The sequence below is a fragment of the Saccopteryx bilineata genome, chromosome X (genome assembly GCF_036850765.1).
Source record: "Saccopteryx bilineata isolate mSacBil1 chromosome X, mSacBil1_pri_phased_curated, whole genome shotgun sequence".
Lineage (NCBI taxonomy): Eukaryota > Metazoa > Chordata > Mammalia > Chiroptera > Emballonuridae > Saccopteryx > Saccopteryx bilineata.
This window is the reverse complement of record NC_089502.1, coordinates 76,273,993-76,299,486: the sequence shown is the minus strand read 5'-3', so window position 1 is coordinate 76,299,486 and position 25,494 is coordinate 76,273,993. Positions and strand designations below refer to the sequence as shown.

At 40.1% G+C, this 25,494-nt stretch overlaps 1 protein-coding gene across 1 annotated transcript in view; it reads left to right on the top strand.

The window, feature by feature from the left end:
- TEX11 (testis expressed 11) overlaps positions 1-25,494 on the top strand; it is a 177,839-nt gene that overhangs the window by 114,419 nt on the left and 37,926 nt on the right. The window contains exons 17-23 of the mRNA XM_066250480.1: positions 210-313; positions 12,403-12,488; positions 14,045-14,101; positions 19,502-19,542; positions 20,558-20,644; positions 21,672-21,742; positions 23,948-24,064. Of these exons, the coding sequence (XP_066106577.1) occupies positions 210-313; positions 12,403-12,488; positions 14,045-14,101; positions 19,502-19,542; positions 20,558-20,644; positions 21,672-21,742; positions 23,948-24,064 (563 nt within the window). The remainder of the gene's footprint in view (positions 1-209; positions 314-12,402; positions 12,489-14,044; positions 14,102-19,501; positions 19,543-20,557; positions 20,645-21,671; positions 21,743-23,947; positions 24,065-25,494) is intronic.

Below are 25,494 nucleotides of genomic sequence, written 5' to 3'. Positions count from 1 at the left end.
TTTATAATGGTTGTACTAATCTACATTGCTACCAGCAGTGAATGCGGGTTCCTTTTTTTCCACAGCCTCTCCAACACTTGTTATTACCAGTCTTGTTGATAACAGCTAGTCTAACAGTGTGAGGTGGTCATTGTGATATAATTAACCATTGATAGCTATTATCTTTGATAAGAATGTCTCATGGTTTGAACTGTTTTCTTGTTTTTCAGCTGTGCAGTCAATTATTGGTTTAGAGAGGTCAATGGTGGTCAACGCACCAGACAGGAAAGACCTACTCAAGCTTCTGAATTTAGCTGCCCAGTTTGCCCTAGAGGTAACTCTTGTGTATCCATTTATGAAAATTTTATCTCTTTTTCATTAGAGAGACAATTAATGGAATTATTGTCAGGTAGGCACAGGAGAGCCTTTTCTTTACTTCCTCTACTGGTTTTCCTCATATTTTCACACCAAGCTTGGTTGTAGAATTGTCTTATTTCTCTTCTCATTACTTTTTGTTTTTGAGAGAGAGAGAGAGACAGACAGACAGACAGAAAGGGAGAGATGAGAAGCATCAACTTATACTTGCGGCACCTTAGTTGTTCATTGATTGCTTCTCATATGTGCTTTGATGGGGGAGGGGTGCAGGGGGGGGCTCCAGCTGAGCCAGTGACCTTGAGCTTCAAATCAGCAATCTTTGGGCTCAAGCTAGCGAACATGGGTTTATGTCTACGATCCCATGCTCAAGCTGACGGCCCCGCACTCAAGCCAAATGAGCCCTTGATCAAGGCGGCAACCTCAGGGTTTTGAACCTGTGTCTTCAGTATCTTAGCCTGACAGTTTATCCACTGTGCCACCACCTGGCCAGGCTCTTCATTACTTTATAATGTAAAGTAACTGAAACAGTGAGGTAGATTTGTGCTTAAAACTACAGAAAAAAGCCTGACCAGGTGGTGGTGCAGTGGATAGAGCATTGGACTGGGATGTGGAGGACCCAGGTTCAAGACCCCGAGGTCGCCAGCTTGAGCATGGGATCATCTGGTTTGAGCAAGGCTCACCAGCTTGAGCCCACGGTGGCTGGCTCGAGCAAGGGGTCACTTGGTCTGCTGTAGCCCCCGGTCAAGGCACATATGAGAAATCAATCAGTGAACAACTAAGGAACTGCAATGAAGAATTGATGTTTCTCATCTCTCTCCCTTCCTGTTTGTCTGTCCCTATCTGTCCCTCTCTGTCTCTGTCACACACACACACACACAAAAAAAAAAACAACCACAGAAAAAAGGAAATGTAACAAAATTTTTAAAAGAAACACCAAATTTAAAATACTGTGCCAGGCAAACAAATACAATAGTTATCTATTAAGAAACTATTTTTCTCATTAATTTGGCGGGAAATAAAGAGTTTAAAAATTCACCAGGCGGTGGCGCAGTGGATAGAGCGTCAGACTGGGATGCGGAAGGACCCAGGTTCAAGACCCCGGGGTTGCCAGCTTGAGCATGGGCTCATCTGGCTTGAGCAAAAAGCTCACTAGCATGGACCCAAGGTCACTGGCTCGAGCGGGGGGTTACTCAGTCTGCTGAAGGCCTGTGGTCATGGCACATATGAGAAAGCAATCAATGAACAACTACGATGTCACAACGAAAAACTGATGATTGATGCTTCTCATCTCTCTCTCTTCCTGTCTGTCCCTATCTATCCTTCTAACTGACTCTCTCTCTGTCCATGTAAAAAGAAGAAAAACAATTCTTGTAGACCTTTTTAGTTCTTTTCCTTTTTAATTTTCTGGGGTCTTTTATTTAGAAATTAAATTTAATGGGCTGACATTGATCCATAGGAACATATAGGTTTCAAGTATACATCTCCATAGCATGTAAACTATTCATTGTGTCGTGTGCCCATCAGCCAAAGTCAAAATAGTTCTTTTTTAAAAAAACATTTTTTATTTATTGATTTTATAAGGGGGGGTGCGGAGTGAGAAGTATCAACTCATAGTTGCTTTAGTTGTTCACTGATTGCTTCTTGTATGTGCCTTGACCAGGCAAGCCCAGGGTTTCTAACCAGCGACTTCAGCATTCCAGGTTCATGCTTTATCCACTGCACTACCAAAGGCTAGTCCAAAATACTTCTTTTCTCATCAGTTGTGGGGGAGGACCAGCATAAATCTTGGTGGACTTTTTCAGCTCTTAACCACAAAAAAATTTTAGTTTAGAAGCAAAACATAAAAGCACCCCTGTTTTTTTACTTGTAACATTCTGGTCTTAGTTGCTTTATCTCATATTACTCTCCTATGCCATCATCTTATGTCCAATGGTTGAGCAAATGAGAAGGTATCTTTTTTTTTTTTTTTTCATTTTTCTGAAGCTGGAAACAGGGAGAGACAGTCAGACAGACTCCCGCATGCGCCCTACCGGGATCCACCCGGCACGCCCACCATGGGGCAACGCTCTGCCCACCAGGGGGCGACGCCCTGCCCATCCTGGGCGTCGCCATGTTGCGACCAGAGCCACTCTAGTGCCTGAGGCAGAGGCCACAGAGCCATCCCCAGCGTCCGGGCCATCCCCGCTCCAATGGAGCCCTGGCTGCGGGAGGGGAAGAGAGAGACAGAGAGGAAAGCGCGGCGGAGGGGTGGAGAAGCAAATGTGCGCCTCTCCTGTGTGCCCTGGCCGGGAATCGAACCCGGGTCCTCCGCACGCTAGGCCAACGCTCTACCGCTGAGCCAACCGGCTAGGGCCGAGAAGGTATCTTAAGACTGAAAAATAAAGCAGGCAACTCCATAGAATATAACAGAATTTATTAAGGGGTAATTTACTCATGGGAAGATTGTGTCAGATTGTAACAGTTGTCCCACTAATTCTACACAGATTATTCTCCATTACTGGATCCTTGTTACTTTACTTTTTTTGTTGTATAATTGAGTACTAATGACTGACAGGACAAAGGGAGAAAGAATGCAATAGTGCTACAGGCCATACCTCCTGGTGATCTTCTGATAAATTATTGTGTGTAATTGTTACTATTACCAATTTGGTATTTATCTTAGTTGATATCATTTTGGCTATTCCAATAAATATTTAAAGAATACCTATAATAATATGTTTTAAAGAATACATATAATCATCAGTTAGAAAGCTTTGATATGCTTTGACAGTGATGTTGGTCAAAGGTCACAGCATGAAACTTAAAAGTGAAATGAAATCCAGGACACAGAGATGGAGTTGGTTTTATTCATATCTACATCTATTCATCACAGTAATATAAGCCTTAGCCACAGAATTTATAATGGTAGAGACATAAACCCTTCATCACTCCAAACATAATGTCTCTCAAACAGGATAATCCCATTACTTTTTCCTTGTGTTTATACCATCCCATCCTTTGAAAAATGTTCTTGCTTATTTAAATGCTACCCTTTTAAAAGTTCAACCTAAGATTTCCCTCCACTTCAGAGACTTCTCAGATTAATTCTAGTCCTTAGTGCTTTAGCCATTTTTTAAAATGTATGCTAGTTATTTTGCCTTTATTAATATATATGGCCTTATATTAGTAATGCATGGCTTATCTATCCAAATTCACTTATGAGATCCTTGAGGACCATATTTTTAGCACCTAGACCTATATCTTGCCCAAAGTAGTTACTGAATACAGTTTGAAAGAGATGTGTCTTGATGTTAATTAATGGGGTAATAAAACTCTTAGAGGAGGAAAAATATTTGACAGCTGCAAATATAGGATATGTTTGTGTAGGGTGGTGAGGAGGAGAGGAAATGAGAAAAATTTGGTAGTGGCGAAGCCAAAGGCAAATATCTTTTTAAAGGATGGTTTATTAAATAAATAAATAAATAAAGGAAGGAAGGAAGGTTTATAAATTTATATTTGATATGGAAAGCAGAGGAATTATGAAACAGTGCTTTTGAAAAGGAAGTTGCTTCTTTTTTTTTTTTACAGAGACAGATTCAGAGAGAGGGATAGATAGGGACAGACAGATAGGAACGGAGAGAGATGAGAAGCATCAATCATCAGTTTTTTGTTGCAACACCTTAGTTGTTCATTGATTGCTTTCTCATATGTGCCTTGACCACAGGCCTTCAGCAGAAACCCCTTGCTCAAGCCAGCGACCTTGGGTCCAAGCTGGTGAGCTTTGCTCAAGCCAAATGAGCCTGCACTCAAGCTGGTGACCTCGGGGTCTTGTCTCGAACCTGGGTCCTCTGCATCCCAGTCCCATGCTCTATCCACTGCGCCACCGCCTGGTCAGGCAGGAGGTTGATTTTAATGAGGAAAAAGAATCAGAAAAGAAACGTAAAAGTCATTTGAAGTAGAGGATGGGTGACAAAACCCAAGAAATTGAATATATACCTACAAAAGAACAACTGTGGAAATCAGATTTTACTCACTGCAATTGCTTTATAAATGGCATTTGAAATGCTAGTGGGGATATCACTCATTCAGTAAATATTTATTGAGCACCTACTAAGTGCCAGGCATTGTTTTAGTCTCTTGGAATAAATAAGTAAATGAAGCAATGATATGCCCTCTTGTAGCTTACATTCAAGCAGAAGGAGAGAAGATAATAAACATTAAACAAATTTATATAACATGTTAGAAGTTAATAGGTCACAAAGAAAAAATAGACCTGTGATGGTGCAGTGGATAAAGAATCGACCTAGAATACTGAGGTTACCAGTTCAAAACTCCAGGTTTGCTTGGTCAAGGCACACATAAGAAGCAACTGCTGTGGGTTGATGCTTCCTGTTCTTCTTCCCCTTTCTTTTATCCTCTCTAAAATCAATGAATAAAATCTAAAAAAATTTTTAGAAGAAAAAGGGCCCTGGCTGATTGGCTCAGTGGTAGAGTGTCAGCCTGCCATGTGGATGACCTGGGCTTGATTCCCTGTCAGGGCACACAGGAGAAGCGACTGTCCGCTTCTCTACCCGTCCCCCTTCTTTGCCCTCTTCTCTTTCTCTCTCTCTTCCCCTCTTGCAGCCATGGCTCAATTGTTTCAAGTGCATCAGACCCAGGCACTGAAGATGGCTTCGTAGAGCCTCTGCCTCAGGTGCTAAAAATAGCTCAGTTGCAAGCATCACCCCAGATGAGCAGAGAGCATTGGCCCCACTCGGGGGTTGCTGGGTGGATCCCTGTTGGGGTTTATGCGGGAGTCTGTGTCTCTATCTCCCCTCCTCTTGGAAAAAGACAAAAAAGAAAAGAAAAATAGAACAATAAAAAGGATCAGGAGTGCAAGTGGGCTGAATTGGTATGAGTTATTTTAAATAGGATAGTGAGGATAGTTCTTATTGAGAAGGTGACGTTTGTGCAAGGATTTGAAATTGGTGAGGGAGTTAGCCCTGTAAATATACAGGGATAGGCAGTGAAGGCAGAGAATATTCTAGGCAGAGGGAAAAGCCAGTACAAAGTCTCTAAGGTAGGTAGCAGGAACAGCAAGGAAGCTAAGTGTGCTCGAGTGAAATGGGATTAGTAAGAGATGAAGTCACAGAGTAATGGAGAATCTGGATATCAGGGGTTCTCAACCTGTGGGTTGTGACCCCGGCGGGGGTCGAACGACCAAAACACAGGGGTTGCCTAAAGCCATCGGAAATACATTTTATTTTAAAATGTATTGTATAATAAATATGTATTTTCCGATGGCTTTAGGCGACCCCTGTGTTTTGGTCGTTCAACCCCTGCTGGGGGTGAGAACCGCTGATGTAGATCTTTATAGGCCAGTAAAAGGACTTTGACTTTTACTCGGAATGAAATGGGGGACCAGTGGAGTGTTGTTTACAACAGTGACATTTTTTAACTTTCATTTAACAGAAATACTCTAGCTGTTGTATTCAGACTAGACCATAAGAGAACCAAGGTGGAAGCAAGGAGACCTGTTTATAGGAAAAAGATGACGACTCAGATAAGGAAGATAACAATGGAAATAAATGATAAATAGTGGAATCTAGATTAATTTTTAATGTAAAAACAACAGTATTTGCTGGTAGATTGGGTGAAGAGTGTAAGAGAAAGAGACATGAGCCTGAACAGGCACTAGTACAGTGGGTGGAGCATCAGCCTGGGACTCAAAGGACCCAGGTTCTAAACCCCGAGGGTGCCTTGAGCGTGGGCTCACCAGCTTGAGCACAGGTTTTCTGGCTTGGAGCATGGGATCATAGACATGGACCCATGGTCGTTGGCTTGAGCAAGGGGTCACTGGCTCAGCTGGAGCACCCTGGTCAAGGCACATATAAGAAAGCAATGAATGAACAACTAAGGTGCTACAAGTATTATGAGTTGATGCTTCTCATCTCTCTCCCTCTTGTCTAGCTGTCCCTGTTTGTCTGTCTGTCTGTCTCTCTCACACTCACTATTTAATAAAAGAGAGAGAGAAAGACATGAAATAGAGTTGCCATCAACTGAATGAAGAAAGGCAGAGCAGGTTTGGGGAGAAAATCAAGAGTTCAGTTTTGGACATGATTCATTTGAGATGTTTATTAGCCATCCAAATAGAGATATGAATAGTCAGTTGAATATATGACTCTGGAGTTTAGGAAAGAGGTCTGAGCTGGAGCGAAAAGTTTGATAAGAGTCATTAATATATAGATGGCATATTGTGATTACCAACAGAGTGAGTATACATACATAGCATAGAGAAAGGACCACACACTGAACCTGGAGCCCTCAAACATTAATTGTTTGAGGAAAAGAAAAGGAACCAGCAAAGGAGAATAAAAGTGAGGGGCCCATGAAGTAGGAGGAGACAGAATTATATGGTGCCCTGGACGCCAATGTGTTTCAAGGAGAAAAGAGTCGTCAGCTATGTTGAATGTTGCTGATAGATCAGATATATTGTGGATTGAGAGTTGACCTTTGAAGTTTACAACTTGGAGGACATTGGTGAGCTTAAGAACAATTTGGATAGAGTGGTAAGACAGAAGCCTGATTTGGAGTAGGTTTGAGAGAATTGAAGGAAAGGAATTGGATACAGTAAATATAGACAACTCTTTAGAGGAGTTTGCTACAAAAGGAGTAAAAGAAATTATGCTGTACAGCTAGTGCTCGACTTACGACCACGATTGATTCGGACAGACCAGTCGTAACACGATTTGGTCGTAAGTTGAGTAAGCTATATGTACAGTACTGTGAAATGATGTTATAAAAATCTTTAAGTCATATTTTATCATAATTTTCTTTCATTATTGTTATGTATCATAATTTTCTTTGTTCATTTTATGCCATTTGTATCATCTCTACACCATTTTGTTTCTTATTTTTACATTCATCAGGTTTAAGTAAAACTGCATTACCAGTACAACTGGTTTCATATTTGCAAAGACAATTTCCTCTTGGTACACATCTAGGGAGGGGTTTGATGAAAAATATCCAAGACACAAAACACAAATTGCTGTACTGAGTCTGGGATAACAGTTGAAATGGTGCACGCAGAGATGGTAGTGCTGCCGGAAGCTGGTCCGCACTGTCGTACGCCCAGCTGGGCAAAGCTTGTGCTGCCAGACGCAGAGCAAACGTGGCTAGTGATTGTGGTCGTAAAGTCTAATGATCGTAAATTGCATAGGTCCTAAGTCGATCAATATTTGCAGTTGGTGAGAGAAATGTGGTCAAGAGGTTTGTCTGAGATGGGATAAATGAGAATGTGGTGGGAGTAACCAAGTAAGGATAAAAAGTTGACAGTGTGGGAAAGAAAAAGGAGAATTGTTAGAGCAATGTCTTCAAATGGGCAAGAGGTAATGGACAGAGGTGTATTAGTTTAGGGATTGGTTTTAGGGGAAACATGGATAACACTGGGGAACAAAATTTTTGTTGCATCCACAAGAACACTTGTTCTTACCAGTTTGAGGGTGCTGGTCTCAAATCTGACATTAGTTTTTCTCTGTAAGCTACAGTTTTCTTGCAGTTCAAGATTTTAGGTTTTCATCTTTTTGTAAAATTTCAACATTTAGTTTAACATAATGAAGTAGAATGTCTTCTTGGGCATCATTTTGTGAAAATATAATAATTTATATGATGCAGTAAATACACTAAAAGATATTGCATCAGAATTTCTTTACAATTTTGAAATAGAACATATTAAAACACTTTATTTTAATCATAAAATTTGCACAAAACTTATTTAAATTTTATTCAGGCAAAAATTTGCGTTTATAGCTCTTGCGTTTGTGTACTTGTTGAGGACAATCTCGTTTGATGCTCCAGCAGTAGTCTGCTCATCACTAACAGCTCCAAGGTTTTCGGGAAGCTTATCAAGGTGACTGTTCAGGATGTGAATCTTAATGCTTATGTTACATCCAATTCACAGAAAGCCAACAGCATCCTTTGAACCAGAAGTTCATAGTTTTCTGCTTTTTTGTTGCCAAGGAAGTTCTTTGTAACTGCCACAAAAGACTGCCATGCTGCTTTCTCCTCCTTATTCATCTTCCTGGCAAATTCTTTGTCATGTATGACAGTTCGAATTTGAGGTCCATTTAATACACCTGCTTTTATCTTCTCAAAAGACAAGGCAGGAAAAGCAGAAATAATATGCTGAAAGCATTCACTTTCTCTATTCAAAGCCTGAACAAACTTGCTTCATTAAGCCAAGTTTGATGTGAAATGGGGGAAAATGATCCTGTCTCAATTAACTACAGGTTCATTCACAATATTTTGCAACCCTACTTTCAGAGCTTCACGCTTCGGCCACTCCTTCTGTGTCCAGTGTTTCTACCGAGCTTGGCTGTCCCACAAACACAGAAAGCAAGGATACTTTGTGAAACCTCTCTGTTGTCCTAGCAGGAAATTTACCATTTTAAGATCCACACAAATGATCCAGTTATTCTCCTCATACTTCAGAAAGTCGAGGACAATTTTTATGTCATTATAATCTTCTTGCAGATGAGTTGAATAAGCAATTGGAACCGCTACATAAACATTACCGTTGTGTAGGAGAACACATTTCAGAATCTGTTTAGAGCTGTCAAGAAATAGACACCATTCTGTTGGTCTGTAAGTGGTAACACTTAGCTGGCTGAGAAGACTACTGATATCATGACAGTAAACAAAATGTTTGTCTTCAGAAAAAAAGTCCACAAAAATTTGTTCATGCTTCCTAAAATGGGATACTTTAGATCACCGGTGAAGTACATTCTTTTCTTTCTTTTTTTTTTTTTTTTTGTATTTTCTCTGAAGCTGGAAACAGAGAGAGACAGTCAGACAGACTCCCGCATGCGCCCAACCGGGATCCACCCAGCACGCCCACCAGGGGCGATGCTCCGCCCCTCCGGGGGGGGGGCGTCGCTCTGCCGAGACCAGAACCACTCTAGCGCCTGGGGCAGAGGCCAAGGAGCCATTCCCAGCGCCCAGGCCATCTTTGCTCCAATGGAGCCTTGGCTGCAAGAGGAGAGAGACAGAGAGGAAGGAGGGGGGGGGGGTGGAGAAGCAAATGGGCACTTCTCCTATGTGCCCTGGCTGGGAATCGAACCCGGGTCCTCCGCACGCCAGGCCGACGCTCTACCGCTGAGCCAACCAGCCATGCCAGAAGTACATTCTTTTCTTGAAGCCTGGAGGCTAATAACTCAGCTGCTTTCTTTGATAGGCCCAAATCTCTTACTAAGTCATTCAATTTGGGTTGCCTAAACTGCTGAGGGGTTAATAACTGCTTGGCATCAGAAGAAGACCCTTCAGATTCTACAGTCATTTCCTCATGCATCTTATCAAAATAGACTTGATCACCGTGTTCACTTTCTTCATCCTTAGAAGAAATAAAACCATTGAAAACTGGAACCGGGAGTGTTTCAGGTTGTATTGCTGAAGGAATATTATGATATGTGATCATATGCCATTTTTTCTTGCTGATGCCCTTTGTATGGATCAGACAGAAATAACAGTCACTGCTGTGGCCCTTACGTTCACACCAAACCATGGTAATACCAAAAGGCATTCCTTTGCGTTTTCCTTTTGTCCAATCACGAAGCATTTCCTCACAATTATGACACACAATATGAGGAGCCCAATTCTTGTCTTGATCACCAAGGGGAATTTGAAAATAGGCAGTATATGCACATGTCACAAATGATGAAATATTGCACCTTTGATGTTGAAATGTGTAACAGCCACATATATAAGAGAAGGTGTCAGGAATATTACATTTACGCCTACTCGAAGAAGCCATGATTCAATCTTAAAACAAAATAAGAGGGTGTTTTTATCAGATAATAATTTTTTACATTTAAAAACAACTACAATTGTGTAGAAGTGATGTTTGTAAAACATTAATTGCCTTGTGGTTATGTTCAATCCAAGAGTCGTTGCCCTTTAACTCCCAGTTTAAAAACCAATGCATGCCATTAACTAACAAAAATAAATTAAAATTGCATAAAAACTAGAGCATGCACCAAAAAAACGGATTTCAGATTTGAAATCAGTGATGCAAAAATATATAGAAACAGTTCTAAAACCTCATGCAACAGAAAATGAAAAAAAAATTTGTTCTCCAGTGCACAGTTGAGAAGGATGAGTGGTGTGGTTCCTGCGGTGTGAGTAGATGTGGGAGTAGGAATCTGTGGAAGTTCTCTTTCTGGCTGCCTCAATTTTCTCAGTGAAATGGGAACAAGGTCATCACCTGAGAAATACAATGGGAAAGGAGGTGTTGGGGGTAAGTTAGAGAGTAAAGATGCAGGTAATGTGCTGTGGTTGCCTTGGTAGTATTAAGCGTCATTTGATGAAGTTTTAAAGAAAAGGAAATAATTGTATGGGTTTTTATCCAGCCACTTTCAGCTGCATGGATGCAGGTAGAATAGTCAGTAGAAAGTTTGATTTAACTAGGCTTGTGATTTTTGGTCAGAAGAATACTGTGAAACAAGGGCAGGAAAATCAAGAAACAAGGGAGTGGTTATAACTAATCCCCATGGAATTTAAAGTAGGTGCAGAGGAGGATATCAAGGGGATGAGGGACTGTGAAAAATTAGTAGCATCAGTGGATTGGAGGTCTTACTGCAGTTGAAGGATTGCTCGAATAGTAGAGGGAGTGAGTTAGAAAGTTAGGTGGTGGTCAGAAGGTAGAATACATGGAACAGGGCAGGGTGCAGTACTAAGATAAGGGAGTGAGGGAGGCATCCAAAAAAGCACTCCCTTCTAGGATCATGCAGGTGGAGAGTTGGTCTACATAACCCTGAAAGTGAGTGCTTCCTTAAATTTGAAGCCCAGGAGTCTCATTTCCACCACCTGGCTCACACTAGTTCCAGCCCTGATTGAGAATATGTCAAGATTACAGTCATTAGTAATGACAGGGTCCAGGGAAGGACTGTGCTAGTGAATGGCTAAGGTAGTAACAGTACAACAATTCCTTTTGAGAGCCAAATTTTTTAAACTTAAACTACATGGGTAGGTACATTGTTATTAACTTAATTAAGGTACTCCTAAGCTGGCCAAAGAGCCGCATATGGCTCATGAGCCATGGTTTACCGACCACTGGCAGAGTGGAACTAAAAGGAATAAAAGGCTAAGGTATTAGGATTGTCGTCTGTCTATACATTGAAAATGGGAAAAATTAAGACAGGAGTAGCTTTTGGAGAAAATAACTGAGTAGGATGTAAGTCATCAAGAAATGTGAAGAATTAGCCTGAGAGCTAGTAGATTACTGCACAATGAGGGATGGTGGGTTATATAATCTGATGACAAGAAATTCAAAGCTGGAGATTTTAGGCAGGAAAAAGGGAAATGATTTTAAAGCAGCAGTGAAAAGCAAAAACAATGCCTATTCCATCTCCATATCTAGGGGTAGAAAGAAGTTGAGAGAAAAACAGCCACCACTGGAGAGGGCCTCACTGAAAAGTGTCCTTGAAAAAAACCTAGATTTCCATTAGAGAAAGAATGCGGAAGGAACTTTCAGGGAAGAGGTTTCTCTTAGAGGAGATCTCTTCTATAATGGACTGAATTCCAGAGAGCACAGGGAAGGATTGGAGGAATTGGGAAAAAATGGAAAAAGAAGACAAAGTAAAGGATTTACAGAGCCTTATGGAAATTTGGGTACTGAAAATGAGCATGACCTGAGAGTTTGGAGTTCTTTGGTTACTTACTGCTAATATACAGGAATAAAGAACACAGTAAGGTTAGTCCTAGTGGATTCAAGGTTGGCCAAGGCCATTAGTGTTTCTCGATAAGGAGGAGTGGGTTTCTGAGGCCAATATTAACCTTTTTTGTTTTTGTCAATGAGTTGTATTTTTATTCTACCATCTTGCAGTATACAAAATGCACAAGTTTGAGAATACAAAATGAACAAGTTTATTTTTGCTTGTCCTCAATGTGCAGGAATATAGATAAAATTTAGCTCTTTTGAGAATAGAAAATGAACAAGTTTAGATTTTTTTCTTATCCTTAATGGCAGGAATATAGATAAAATTTTGTAAATATCCCTTTGAGATGTAATTTAACATACTATATTTTTGTTTTTAGAATAAACACTACCTGTTGGCAGAAAAAGCTTTGGATTGTTTAGCTCGCTGTGCGGAAGACCCAGAACAAGTATTGACAGCTTTAAAGTAAGTAATCCATTTCCTATGCACAGGAAAGGATTTCCTCTGTGAATCTTACCCTTGGTCTAGAACAGGGGTCGGGAACCTTTTTGGCTGAGAGAGCCATGAACGCCACATATTTTAAAATGTAGTTCCGTGAGAGCCATAAAATGACCCATATATGTTATGCATTGTTCAATAAAAATTTGGTGGTGTCCCGGAGGACAGCTGAGATTGGCTCCAGCCACCCGCAACCATGAACATGAGTGGTAGGAAATGAATAGATTGTAATACATGAGAATGTTTTATATTTTTAATGTTATTGGTTTTTTTTATTAAAGATTTGTCTGCGAGCCAGATGCAGCCATCAAAAGAGCCGCATCTGGCTCGTGAGCCATAGGTTCCTGACCCCTGGTCTAGAAACTTGGCTGAAATAGTGCTGATGGGATCAGGCTGAGTCAATGCCTACTATACCAACTTTTTTGTATTTAAATTCTTTTTCCATTATTGAGATATAATTGACAAGTAACATTCTGTAAATTAAAGATTTACAAGCTTATGATTTAATAGATGTATATATTGTGAAATGGTTAGCACAAAAAGGTTAGTCAGCACTTCTTCACTTCACAGAATTACAACTATTTTTGGTGTGGTGAGAACATTTACTATTTACTCTCTCAGTAACTTTCAAGTATATAATACAGTACTGTTAACTATAGTCACCATGCTGTTGTCAATGTAAGAAACTTCCAAACCTGTATGAATTTTTTATGAGTTTATTTGAGCCAAACTGTTGACAATTGACAGGAAGCAAAGTCTTAACAGATTGAGAAAATGCTCTGGGAAATGACACTTTTACCACTTATTTTATACATTAGAATCAAAGGGAGAGATGTAAGGGGGCCACATGAAATTGATAGGTTATATAGATTAGGGAAGTGTGGGAGAAAGCAAAGTGGGGAAATCTCTGGATTGAATAAAAAACAAAAATGTATATACTGAAATTTCTTTTATAAAGGCAGGCATAAGATAGCTAACAGTTAATTGACATGATAATAATAATAATGAGGAGGCTTGTTGGTTTTTGCTTTGGTGGGATGCTTACCCTGAGGGGGCCAGAAAAGATGACCCTTACATTTTAAAGGCATGTTATTAGGTATGTAGATGCAAAAGACAACAGGCAGGCTGATTAAGGTAAGCATGGACCTTTGTTAGAGAAAAACACCCTTAGGACATGAGTACTCACCTTGAAACTGCTTTTAGGTAGAAAGTTTTCATTTCAGACCATCTTATGTAGTTACTTTAGGTCTCTGAGTTTGTAAGACCATCATGCAGCCTCCCCTGAGCATCACACTTCTTTTTAGATTATTTTATTTAAATTACTCTTCCAAAGTTACAGATGGGTATGTTTTCATTATAATCATTAAATCAATACAAAGATTGTAAATAAAATAGAATTCATCTCCTCCTTACCCTTCTTTTCTCACTTCTGCCTCCTGTAGTAATCAATGTTAATAACTTGGTATATATTCTTTCACATGTTTCTTTCTAACCATCACTTTTTATATTACTTTATCATACAGGTGTTTGTTTCGCCTTATTGTTCCAAGAGTCTTTGTAATGCCAGAATGTAGAAACAAGTAAGTTATTAAAACAGAAATTAAAAAAAAAAACAAAAACAGAAATTAAGACAGTGGGTAAGATCAATACAGGCTCTGGGGTCCATTTCCCTGGCTTTAGATCCTGGTTCTGCCACTTAATAGATGTGTGACCTGGGTTTCTGTTTCCCCATCTGAACAATGGGAATAATAATTGTACCTGTTCTAGGGGGTTGCTGTGATGACTGGATGAGTAAACACATGTAACATACTTTAAAAAGACTGTCAGGCACTTACTAAGCTGTTAACATTGTTAACAATGATTTTATTATGATAATGGCATCTGTTTCTTTGTTAACAGGAGACTTAAATATAGACATATCCCTTCCTTTCCTACAGAAGCATATAACCTGGTTGGCTTGTTGATTCTGTATCAGCTCAGCTAGGAATATTCAAATATCTTTCTGCTCACATTTTCTGTGGTATAAAGTAGCAAGAACTTAACAGTTTGTGGAAGAATTGGGTCACCGATTTTTTTCATTGACAAAATTCAATACCTCCTAATGATTTGAAAGAAAACTATTCAAGGCCTTGATTAGGGTTACCTTTCAAAGAAATCCTACCATCTCTACATTCTTTACTTATACAAAACTCTGCTTTTTGTGTCTCTGCTTCACATTAGTTTTATATATTTGTACCTGAAGACAACATATTTTTTTTCTTTTTTTTTTCCTTTTTTCTTTTTCTTTTTTCTGTATTTTTCTGAAGCCGGAAACAGGAAGAGACAGTCAGACTCCCGCATGTGCCCGACCGGGATCCACCCGGCACACCCACCAGGGGGCGACGCTCTGCCCACCAGGGGGCAATGCTCTGCCCCTCCGGGGCGTCGCTCTGTTGCGACCAGAGCCACTCTAGCTCCCGGGGCAGAGGCCGAGGAGCCATCCCCAGCGCCTGGGCCATCTTTGCTCCAGTGGAGCCTCGGCTGAGGGAAGGGAAGAGAGAGACAGGGAGGAAGGAGAGGGGGAGGGGTGGAGAAGCAGATGGGCGCCTCTCCTGTGTGCCCTGGCCGGGAATCGAACCCGGGACTTCCGCACGCCAGGCCGACGCTCTACCACTGAGCCAACCGGCCAGGGCAACATATTTTTTTTTCAACTAAATTGTTTGGGAAATATCTGTTACTTAGATAATATTGGATTGATGACAGCTTTTTTTCATAATACAAATTTTACCCAACCATATATAAGTTTTGCCTCTTTACAGGCTCATTGAATCTATTAGAAGGCAACTCAGGCAAACTACAAAAAAAGATATTAGGCAATTGAAAATTTGACTAATAACCAAATATTTGATGATAATAAGAAATTATGAATTTTAAAGCATATAATGGTAGTGTTATGTTCCTTAAAAGAATCTTTGTCTCATAGAGACACATCCTAAACTATTTATGGATGAAATGATATGATGTCTGGAATTTGCTTCAGAATAATATGGGAGGGAAAGGAGTCAGTGGAGGGTATCATGAAGTAAATGTGATGATGAGTCAATAATTACAGAGCTCAATAATTATATGAGTCAATAATTATAGAAATTTGACTTAGGGTGGTAAACACACAATACAATATGTAAGATAATGTATTATAGAATTGTGTACCTGAATGGTACATGGGGATCATGTACCATTACTCTTATCTGTTAATATATAAACATCTTTGATTTCTTTTATTCAATGAGAGGAAGGGAGTCAGAGACAGACTCCCACATGCATCCCAGCAGAGATCCACTCAGCAAGCACACTAGGGGTCAATGCTCTGCCCATCTGGGGCTATTGCTCAGGAACCGAGCTCTTCTTAGCACCTCAGGTGGAGGCCATGGAGCCATCCTCAGCACCCAGCACCAACTTGCTTCAGTTGAGCCATGGCTGAAGGATGAGGGGAGAGAGAGAGAGAGAATTGAGACGGAGAGAGGTGGAGAAGCAGATGGGTGCTTCTCCTGTGTGCCCTGACCAGGAATCAAACCTGAGACATCCACACACCATATCGACACTCTACCACCAAGCAAACCAGGAGGACCTGAAATTTTCCACAATAAAAAGTTAAATGGATAAAGTAAACTGACAAACAAAATAGAAACAGACTCATAGATACAGAGAACAGACTGACAGCTGTCAGAGGGGAGGAGGATAGGTGACAGGGTAGAAAAGGTGAAGGGATTAAGAAAAACACATAGACAACACTAGAGTGATTATCCAAGGGAACTGGGGGTGGGGGAGGTAGAAGTGGGTCAAGGGGAGATAGTGATGGATGCAAATTTGACTTAGGGTGATAAACACACAATACAATATATAAGATAATGTATTATAGAATTATGTACCTGAAACCTATATAATTTTATTAACCAGTATCACCCCAATAAATTCATTTTTAAAGTTAAAAAATAAAAAAAAGAAACTAAGAGACTAAACCCCGTAGTTACTAGCTCCTTGAAGGCTAGAACTATTTATATTTATATTTGTATCTCTGGAACTTCAGAATGACACATAATAGCCATTCAGTTTATTTAAATGACTAAATATCAGTTCTTTTTTTCTTTCTAAGATTTTATTTATTGGAGAGAGAGGAGATGGAAGCATCAACTCATAGTAGTTGCTTCCTGTATGTGCCTTGACTGGACAAGCCCTGGGTTTTGAACCAGTGACCTCAGCATTCCAGGTGGATGCTTTATTCACTGCACCACCATGGGTGAAGTTGAATATCAGTTCTTTAAAAGATATTTATCACTAGACTTACAAGGTGCTTCATAGTCCATGTAACTGTGACATGCAGTCACACCCCAATCATTAAAACCAATCTGGAAATGAGGAAAAGGAAAGGGATCCTGTTTGAATTAATGATAAATTTAAAATATGAAATACTTTGTACACTAATTGTTTTCAAATAAATACAGTAATAAAGAACATTTGCTAGTGTGTTTTCAGGTAGAGTTCAGGACCTGATTTAACAAATTGGTTAGACCTTAAACTTTTTTTTTTTTTATTGTCTTTTTTTTTTACTTTTTTTTATTATTTATTTATTTTAGAGAGGAGAGGGAGAGACAGAGAGAGACAGAGAGAGAGAGACAGAGAGAGAGAGAGAGAGGAGAGAGAGAGAGAGAAGGGGGGAGGAGCTAGAAGCATCAACTCCCATATGTGCCTTGACCAGGCAAGCCCAGGGTTTCGAACCAGCGACCTCAGCATTTCCAGGTCGATGCTTTATCCACTGCACCACCACAGGTCAGGCCTTAAACTTTTTTTAAAAGCCTTCTTCAATGGGAAGACACAGAGAATTGAGTTCTAGTTTCAGCTATTTCACTAACTTCTGGTTTGCTTCAGGCAAAAACAATTTATTTAAAACTTCTAAGCTTTATTTTCTTCATCTGTTAAATTGTAAAAAGATGGACTAGAAGGGGTCTCCAAACTTTTTACACAGGGGGCCAGTTCACTGTCCCTCAGACCATTGGAGGGCTACCAAATACAGTGGTCCTCTCACTGACCACCAATGAAAGAGGTGCCCCTTCCAGAAGTGCAGTGGGGGCTGGATAAATGGCCTTAGGGGGGGGCTGCATTGCGGCCTGCAGGCCATAGTTTGGGGACGCCTGGCACTAGATGATTACAAAAGTTCCTTTCTCTTTGAAAATCTTATGGTTTTTTAATTAGCAGTATTAAACAAATTTGTCTGCTAAAAATTTAAAAACACTTTGTCTCTTAAATAAACCATATATATCCCTTTTCATATAATCATACTTATTTGTACTATTTATTTGCATTAATGGATCCTTCCTAGATTATTTTATATTGTCACTGAATTAAATAAGGAATATAACTTTAGTTCCACTGAAATTCAAATTAATAAAATTTACTGTAAGAAGTTACTTTATATAAACTAGAATTCTAATGTTTATCTCTGAGAAAGCTGCTACTTTTCTTGAAGCACAGTATTATGTAATACTAGACCTTATCCTGATAAAGCCAGTGTTATATATGCTCTATCCTACTTCCTATAACCTTCCTTATTTCAGTTTGCTGATACTTCCATATTCAATTCTTTGTTTAAGTAAAACAGAATGTTTTCCTTTGTCAAAATGTACATACCCCTTAAAGAAGCTTGACAAAGGGTCAAGAGACCTGGGTATTAGTCCCCCCCCTTTTTTTTTTTTTTTGGAAGAGAGATACAGGGACAGACAGGCTAGAAGGGAGAGAGTTGAGAAACATCAGTTCTTCATTGCAGTGTCTTAGTTGTTCATTGATTGCTTTCTCATATGTGCCTTGACTGGGGGGCTCCAGCAGAGCGAGTGACCCGACCCCTTGCTCAAGCCAGCAACCTTAGGCTCAAGCTGGTGAGCCCATGCTCAAGCCAGTGACCTCAGGGTTTTGAACGTGAGTCCTCAGCATCCCAGTTTGATGCTTTTATCCACTGAGCCACCATCTGGTCAGGCCTGGATATTAGTCTTGACATTGTCGTTATTTTTATTACCTTGGGTACATCATCCCCCCCATGTCCAGATCTGTTTTCTCTGGATGGGGTAAATGTTTTTTAAACTATGTTCCTCAGAACCCCAGAAACTCTGGCACTGACTCAGGGACTCTCAGGAAGAAGAGGCTCTAGGCCTCCATCCACTGGTTCAACCAAAGCAGCTTCACTTTTTTTTTTTTTTGTATTTTTCTGAAGTGAGAGGCGGGGAGGCAGAGAGACACACTGCCACATGCACCTGACCGGGATCTACCCGGCATGCCCACCAGGGGGCAATGCTCTGCCCATTTGGGGCATTGCTCCGCTGTAACCAGAGCCATTCTAGCACCTGAGGTGGAGACCATGGAGCCATCCTCAGTGCTCGGGACAACTTTGCTCCAATGGAGCCTTAGCTGCGGGAGGGGAAGAGAGAGAGACTGAGAGGAAGGAGAGGGAGAATGGTGGAGAAGCAGATGGGCACATCTCCTGTGTGCCCTGGCCAGGAACCAAACCCGAGACTTCCTCATGCCGGGCCGATGCTCAACCGCTGAGCCAACCAGCCAGGGCTTAGAGCAGCTTCACTTTTATCTTCTTGTATACTAGACTTCTATAAAATTTTATTTGAAACAAGGGTTTTAATTTCCCCTCAAAAAAAAACCTTGAAAATCAGAGATTACAATTAGCTCTCAAATTCTATGGTTCTGTAATATAAAACCTTATCAGTAATTGAAGTCCTTTGTTAATGTAAAAGGGGGAAGAGAAAAAATATGAGGGCACTGGGTATGAGGAACAGGATCCTATAGTGGGGGAAAAGAGTGTTGACCTGACTTCTTGGAGCCTTGAACAAACTTCACAATGTTGCATTTTTGCACAGCTCTCAGGCACAAATAGTTTTGTTGTACTTTTCTATAATAAAGCTTTGGAACAGTAAGAAATCTTTTTTTGTTTTGTTTTTTAGGAAGCAAGAAATATGTAGACTTTTGACTTACTTAAATACAGGTAAATAGCTCTTTGTTCATTTTCAGTCCTTTCTCTTGTCTCTATCCTGTATTAAATTTTCCAGGTACATTGAGCACACTGACTCAAACTTCATTTTTGAGTTAAGCTTCAAGGTTTTGTTAACATTTGTCATAGCAATCTACCTTGGTTTCTTTATTCACAAGCAGAGAGAAGTTTGTCATCCCTAGCATTAATTTCAAAATATGATTTCAGCTCTGTTACTGTTTCTTTTAAAAACATTTCCTCCGTTCCTCCCTTCCTTTCTCCCTTCCTGAGTTGAATGAGCAAAATAAAGATCAAGACAAATAAAAATATTCTGAACCCTGCTAGTTTTCATGTCTTTTGAATCAGATTCAGAGGTTTACTGTTATTTTGAAGTTATCCATCTATCTACCCAAGTCTGTGTCATCTCCCCTATTAGTCTTTTTAATAATTGTTCCAATTCTTTATTTCTTTACGTGTAAGTCATATCTTCTACCTCAGGTGATGAATGATTGCTTTAATTAAAATTATAAATCTCTCCAAAGATGGGTTTGTTCCTCAAGAGTTTGAGTTAACAGCCTGACCTGCGGTGGCGCAGTGGGATAAAGCGTCAACCTGGAACACTGAGGTTGCCGGTTCGAAACCTTGCACTTGCCTGGTCAAGGCACATATGGGAGTTGATGCTTCCTGCTCCTCCCCCTTTCTCTCTCTCTGTCTCTCTCTCACTCCTCTCTCTCTAAAAATCAATAAATAAATTTAAAAAAAAGAGTTTGAGTTAACAGCTTCTTGGAACTTGGTAATGCTTTTGTCATTTTAATTACTTCTGGAATGCACCCATGCTCTCTCTCTCCCCCCCCCCATCGTGCGCTCTCGCTCTCTCTCTCTCTCTCTCTCTCTCACACACACACACACACACACACACACAAAGAACTTTATAAATTCAAACTCATGTTGTTCATGTTTGACTTTTTGAAGCAGGATTAACAACTTAGCCAGAGTAAAAGACCTTAATATCAAATTTTCCTGTTTGCAGCTCTCCTGAAATTTCCCATGTGTTTTGTTGGAGAACGCTTACCTTCAGACTCAAAAATTAATGATGTTCATTGGTTCAGAAAAATAGGTAAACAAAGATTCTGTGGTTATGTGAAACGTCATGGGGTGCTAGATTCAACAGATATGAATTCAAATTCTAGCTCTTCCATTTGTATCTCTGAGCATAAGGATAATTTACTTAATCTCAGCTTAATTTCTTTTACTGAATTTTAATTTTGATACTACAATGTGAGGATCATGCTGAATTGAATATTGCCTAATGTGGGCTTCCACTGCTCTATGGAAGATGTAAATTTTTCTAGCAGTTTTCTTCAACTCTTGATTTTTGTGTACCATGTTCTTTGCTAAATTTTCAGTTATTTTCACCAATGCCTGTTGGTGATGTCCTTGGTGATTCTCATTTTTAGATGTATTTGTTGTAAGAATTTATTGTATATCTTCCAAATTTTTTTGTTTTTATTTTTTTTTCTTTTCTTTTATTTATTTATTTATTTATTTTGTATCCTTCCGAAGCTGGAAACGGGGAGAGACAGACAGACTCCTGCATGCACCCGACCGGGATTCACCCGGCATGCCCACCAGGGGGCGATGCTCTGCCCCCCCCCCAGGGCGTCGCTCTGCCGTGACCAGAGCCACTCCAGCACCTGGGGCAGAGGCCAAGGAGCCATCCCCAGCACCCGGGCCATCCCTGCTCCAATGGAGCCCTGGCTGCAGGAGGGGAAGAGAGAGACAGAGAGGAAGGAGGGGGGTGGAGAAGCAAATGGGCACCTCTCCTACGTGCCCCGGCCGGGAACCGAACCCGGGTCCCCCGCACGCCAGGCTGATGCTCCACCGCCGAGCCAACCGGCCAGGGCCTTTTTTTGTTTTTAATCAGCACTACCTCCATTGGTCATTGGCCTAGAGTTGAAGATTGGATATAATAGAAGTCTCTAAATTTACCTGAAAATTTTTCTCTAGAAACTAAAGTTAGCTTTTTTAACCCTGAGAAATAACTTCATTAGAATATTAATATTTAAAATGTCAGTATAGATATTATACTGGTACATGTTAAATAGCAGATTTTCCTAACTAAATTACTTCATGTTAACTTTCAGCTTGGAACTTGGCTGTGCGATGTAGCAGAGACTCAGTGATAATGAGAGAGTTTTTCATACTTTCTTACAAGGTGAGTCTCTTTACTAAGTATCTTACGTATGTACCACAATAAAGATATCACCATTGTGACTAAATATAGAGTATGATTGGCTTCATTGATTGCTTTCTCATATGTGCCTTGACCGGGGAGGGGGGGTGCTCCAGCTGACCCAGTGACCCCTCGTTCAAGCCAGTGATCTTTGGGCTCAAGCCAATGACCATGGGATCATGTCTTTAATCCTGCACTCAAGCTGGTGAGCTCATGCTCAAGCCAGATGAGCCTACACTTAAACTGTTGACTTCAGGGTTTTGAACCTAGGTCCTCAATGTCCCAAGTCGATGCTCTATCCACCATGCCACCATCTGGTCAGGCAGGATTGGCTTTTAATGTGGGAACTTTTAATATAGTATGTCTAAACAGGAATGACCTAAGGAGAACTTGATCCCTTTAGGGTAGAATATGAGAACATGAAGTTCTTCTCCCTATACCAAAATGTCACTAACAATCATCATGGAGCTTAAAGTTCTACCATAGGAGACTTACTTTTTTGCTTTTGAAGGAATTCCAGTCTCCCACAGACCTATATTAAAATACAACTATCTTTATGAGGGGAATCCTCTAAGAAGTTGTCAGTTATGGAAACATTAGGAAGATGTATGGGTATAAGTCTATAGAAGTATAGAATAGGGCCTGATCAGGCAGTGGTGCAGTGGATAGAGCGTCGGACTGGGATTTCGACCCAGGTTCTAGACCCGAGGTCGCCAGCTTGAGTGCAGGCTCATCAGGTTTGAGCAAAGCTCACCAGCTTGGACCCAAGGTCGCTGGCTTGAGCAAGGGGTTAAAGGCCCCGATCAAGACACATATGAGAAAGCAATAAATGAACAACTAAGGTGTCACAATGAAAAACTGATGATTGATGCTTCTCATCTCTTTCTGTTCCTGTCTGTCTGTCCCTATCTATCCCTCTCTCTGTCTCTGTTTAAAAAAAAAAAGAAATATAGAATAGGTATCTGGGGACAACAGGTGGTAAAAACGATGCTAAGAAGCTTGAGCCTACTTTAAAATTTTTCCTAGAGAGGGTTCTATCTGTAAAGATTTGCAGGCTTATTTTGAAATTATAAGCATTTAAAAATATTTGTTAGTCTCCAAGGTAGAGGTTAGATGCAATAAAGAAAAATAAGTATTGATTAAAAAATAAAAGGAGAGGGCTAAAGACTATTGCTCATACACATTCAGGAGTATACAGTTTGCTATATGGAGATAGATTAAATGGTTAAGAGTTTTCAAACTGGAAAGGACTATAGTGATAATCTAGCACAACTCTCTTGTTTTATATACAAGTAACCTGAGACTTAGAGAGATTGGGTGTCTTGAAATGCTATTAATTCAGTGATGGTGATGATTATGATCACTAAACACTTTGGAAGATTAAGAATAGTCTTTGGAAGTTTAGGTATAATTTTAACTAAGTGAAATAAATTACTTTTAGTTTTGATGTTTTTGGTAGCACTAGTAAGATTCCATGTGAGGCCTGACCTCTGGTGGCACAGTGGATAAAGTGTCAACCTGGAAGTGCTAAGGTCACTGGTTTGAAGCCCTGGACTCACCCGGTCTAGGCACATATGGGAGTTGATGCTTCCTGCTCCTCCCTTCTCTCTCTCTGTCTCTCTTCTTCCTGTCAAATGAATAAATAAAATCTTTAAAAATATATTTAAAAAAAAGATTCCATGTAAAAATCACAAGTGGCCTAGAGTTTTATTTTAATATAAACCAGGGAGGTTTTTTTCCTAAAGTTAGATGACAAGGTTTAATGATGAGGTTATGTTTAATGCCTGTCAAGATTTGATGTCTCTTTCAACTGTCACAATATATGTACTAATTTGGGCTCATGCAAAGTGGAAGTCTATTTTCTGGGGGGCGGGGATCACTTAGAAATTACAGCATAAACCAAGAAGATAGAAATACAGGGCCAAATGACAGCACTTGTCACTGGGAAAGATGGGAAAAATGAAGAAATGAAACATTTATCTCTAGAAAGTTGCTTAAAAAACAATGGAAAGTAATATTAAGAACCTGTAAATTGATGTTATAGTCTATATAATTTTTAAGGTGAGATGTACTTTTCCAGTTGAATTTTCTCATTCAGACAGAATATTGCTGATTTTAATTCTGATTGTTCATGTTCACCTGGCAGAATTTTCACTATTCACTGATATTGTTGTTATTTCTTATCAGCTGTCCCAGTTTTGTCCTTCCGATCAAGTCATTCTGATTGCACAGAAAGCATGTTTACTGATGGCAGCTGCAATTGATCTACAGCAAGGGAGAAAAGCTTCAACAGCTCTCGAACAGGTGATGTGTAACCTTCAAATAAAACACAAGAGTTTAGTGTGCTATTTGGTATGTTTGCCTTCCCTGGTGCAGTTCTTTCTGATTCTCTTTAGTTTAGACCATTCTTTTCTCCCTTCCAGCAGCACCTTGATTTCAAAGGTTTATAATGGCTAATTCCTTCCTGAGGAAAGATCACTTTTGGCTAGCCCTCTTTTTTTGAGAGAGAGGGACAGTTAGGGACAGATGGACAGGAAGGGAGAGAGATGAGAAGCATTAATTCTTTGTTGTGACACCTTAGTTGTTCAGTGATTACTTTCTCATATGTGCCTTGATGGGAGGGAGGCTATACAGCAGAGCGAGTGACCCCTTGTGCAAGCCAGCGACCTTGGGCTTCAAGCCAGTGACAACGGGATTATGTCTAGGATCCCACACTCAAGCCAGTGACCTCGGGGTTTCAAACCTGGGTCCTTTGCGTCTCAGTCCTGAGACTCAATCCACTGCGCCATCACCTGGTCTGGCTAAAAAAGATTGAATATCTCATCTTATAAAATGCCCCTTCCCATGGATCATTTTTTTCAAATTTGTTTTTAAAAATTCTTTTATCTCCATTGTCTCCCTGTGATCCTATGTGGGCCATAGGAGTTTATCTTCTGTTTTCTTTCACATATTCTTTAAGGAAGAACTCCTCTGCTTCAACAGCTTTAATGAGCCATCTGACATTATGAGTGTGGCATATTGTTCTTCATTCTATTACATTTACTTTCTTTGGCCCACGTCCTTAAATATTTTTTCATTAACACAACTTTAACAGGAAGACAGAATTCCTGCCTTTGCTTGAATTACATTCTTAGCTTCTTAAACCATACCGCTTTTGGATGATACCAACATCAGTATGTCAGTCTCCCATACACCTGAGTATCAATCTGCCTTTAATTCTTTTATCTTCTTGATGGAAAATGATTTGACTAGGTGATGGGTATACAACGTAATCAACAGTTCAAAGCTATAGAAATATTTACCTAAAACCTATGTACTCTTACTGATCAATGTCACCTTGTTAAATTTAATTTTCTAAATGTGAGTAAAATGGCTGTTAGGCTTGTTTATGGGGTTACCAGGAGCAGGCACTTTGCCTGATTAGTGTGTGAGCACGGGGCAGTGCCACATGTGTATGGCCTATATAAGGCTATAGGTGTTAGTGCTCAGGGGGATTGTAGGTGGCGGATGACTGATTCCCTGTCCACCACTATGCGGGGCCATTCTTGCAGTTCGTTTGCCTGAAAAGTGGTTTTCCCTGTGTGTTTGTCCTCCATTGTGGGACTTTATTAAACGCGATGGCCCTAACGCTTTCTGGCTCCACAGTTTATGTGCCGTCTGCCCGAATCCAATGTGAACCTGCCTGGCCTCAGCCACTGGCATGACACTAAATAATTTTTTTTTAATTTTTTTAT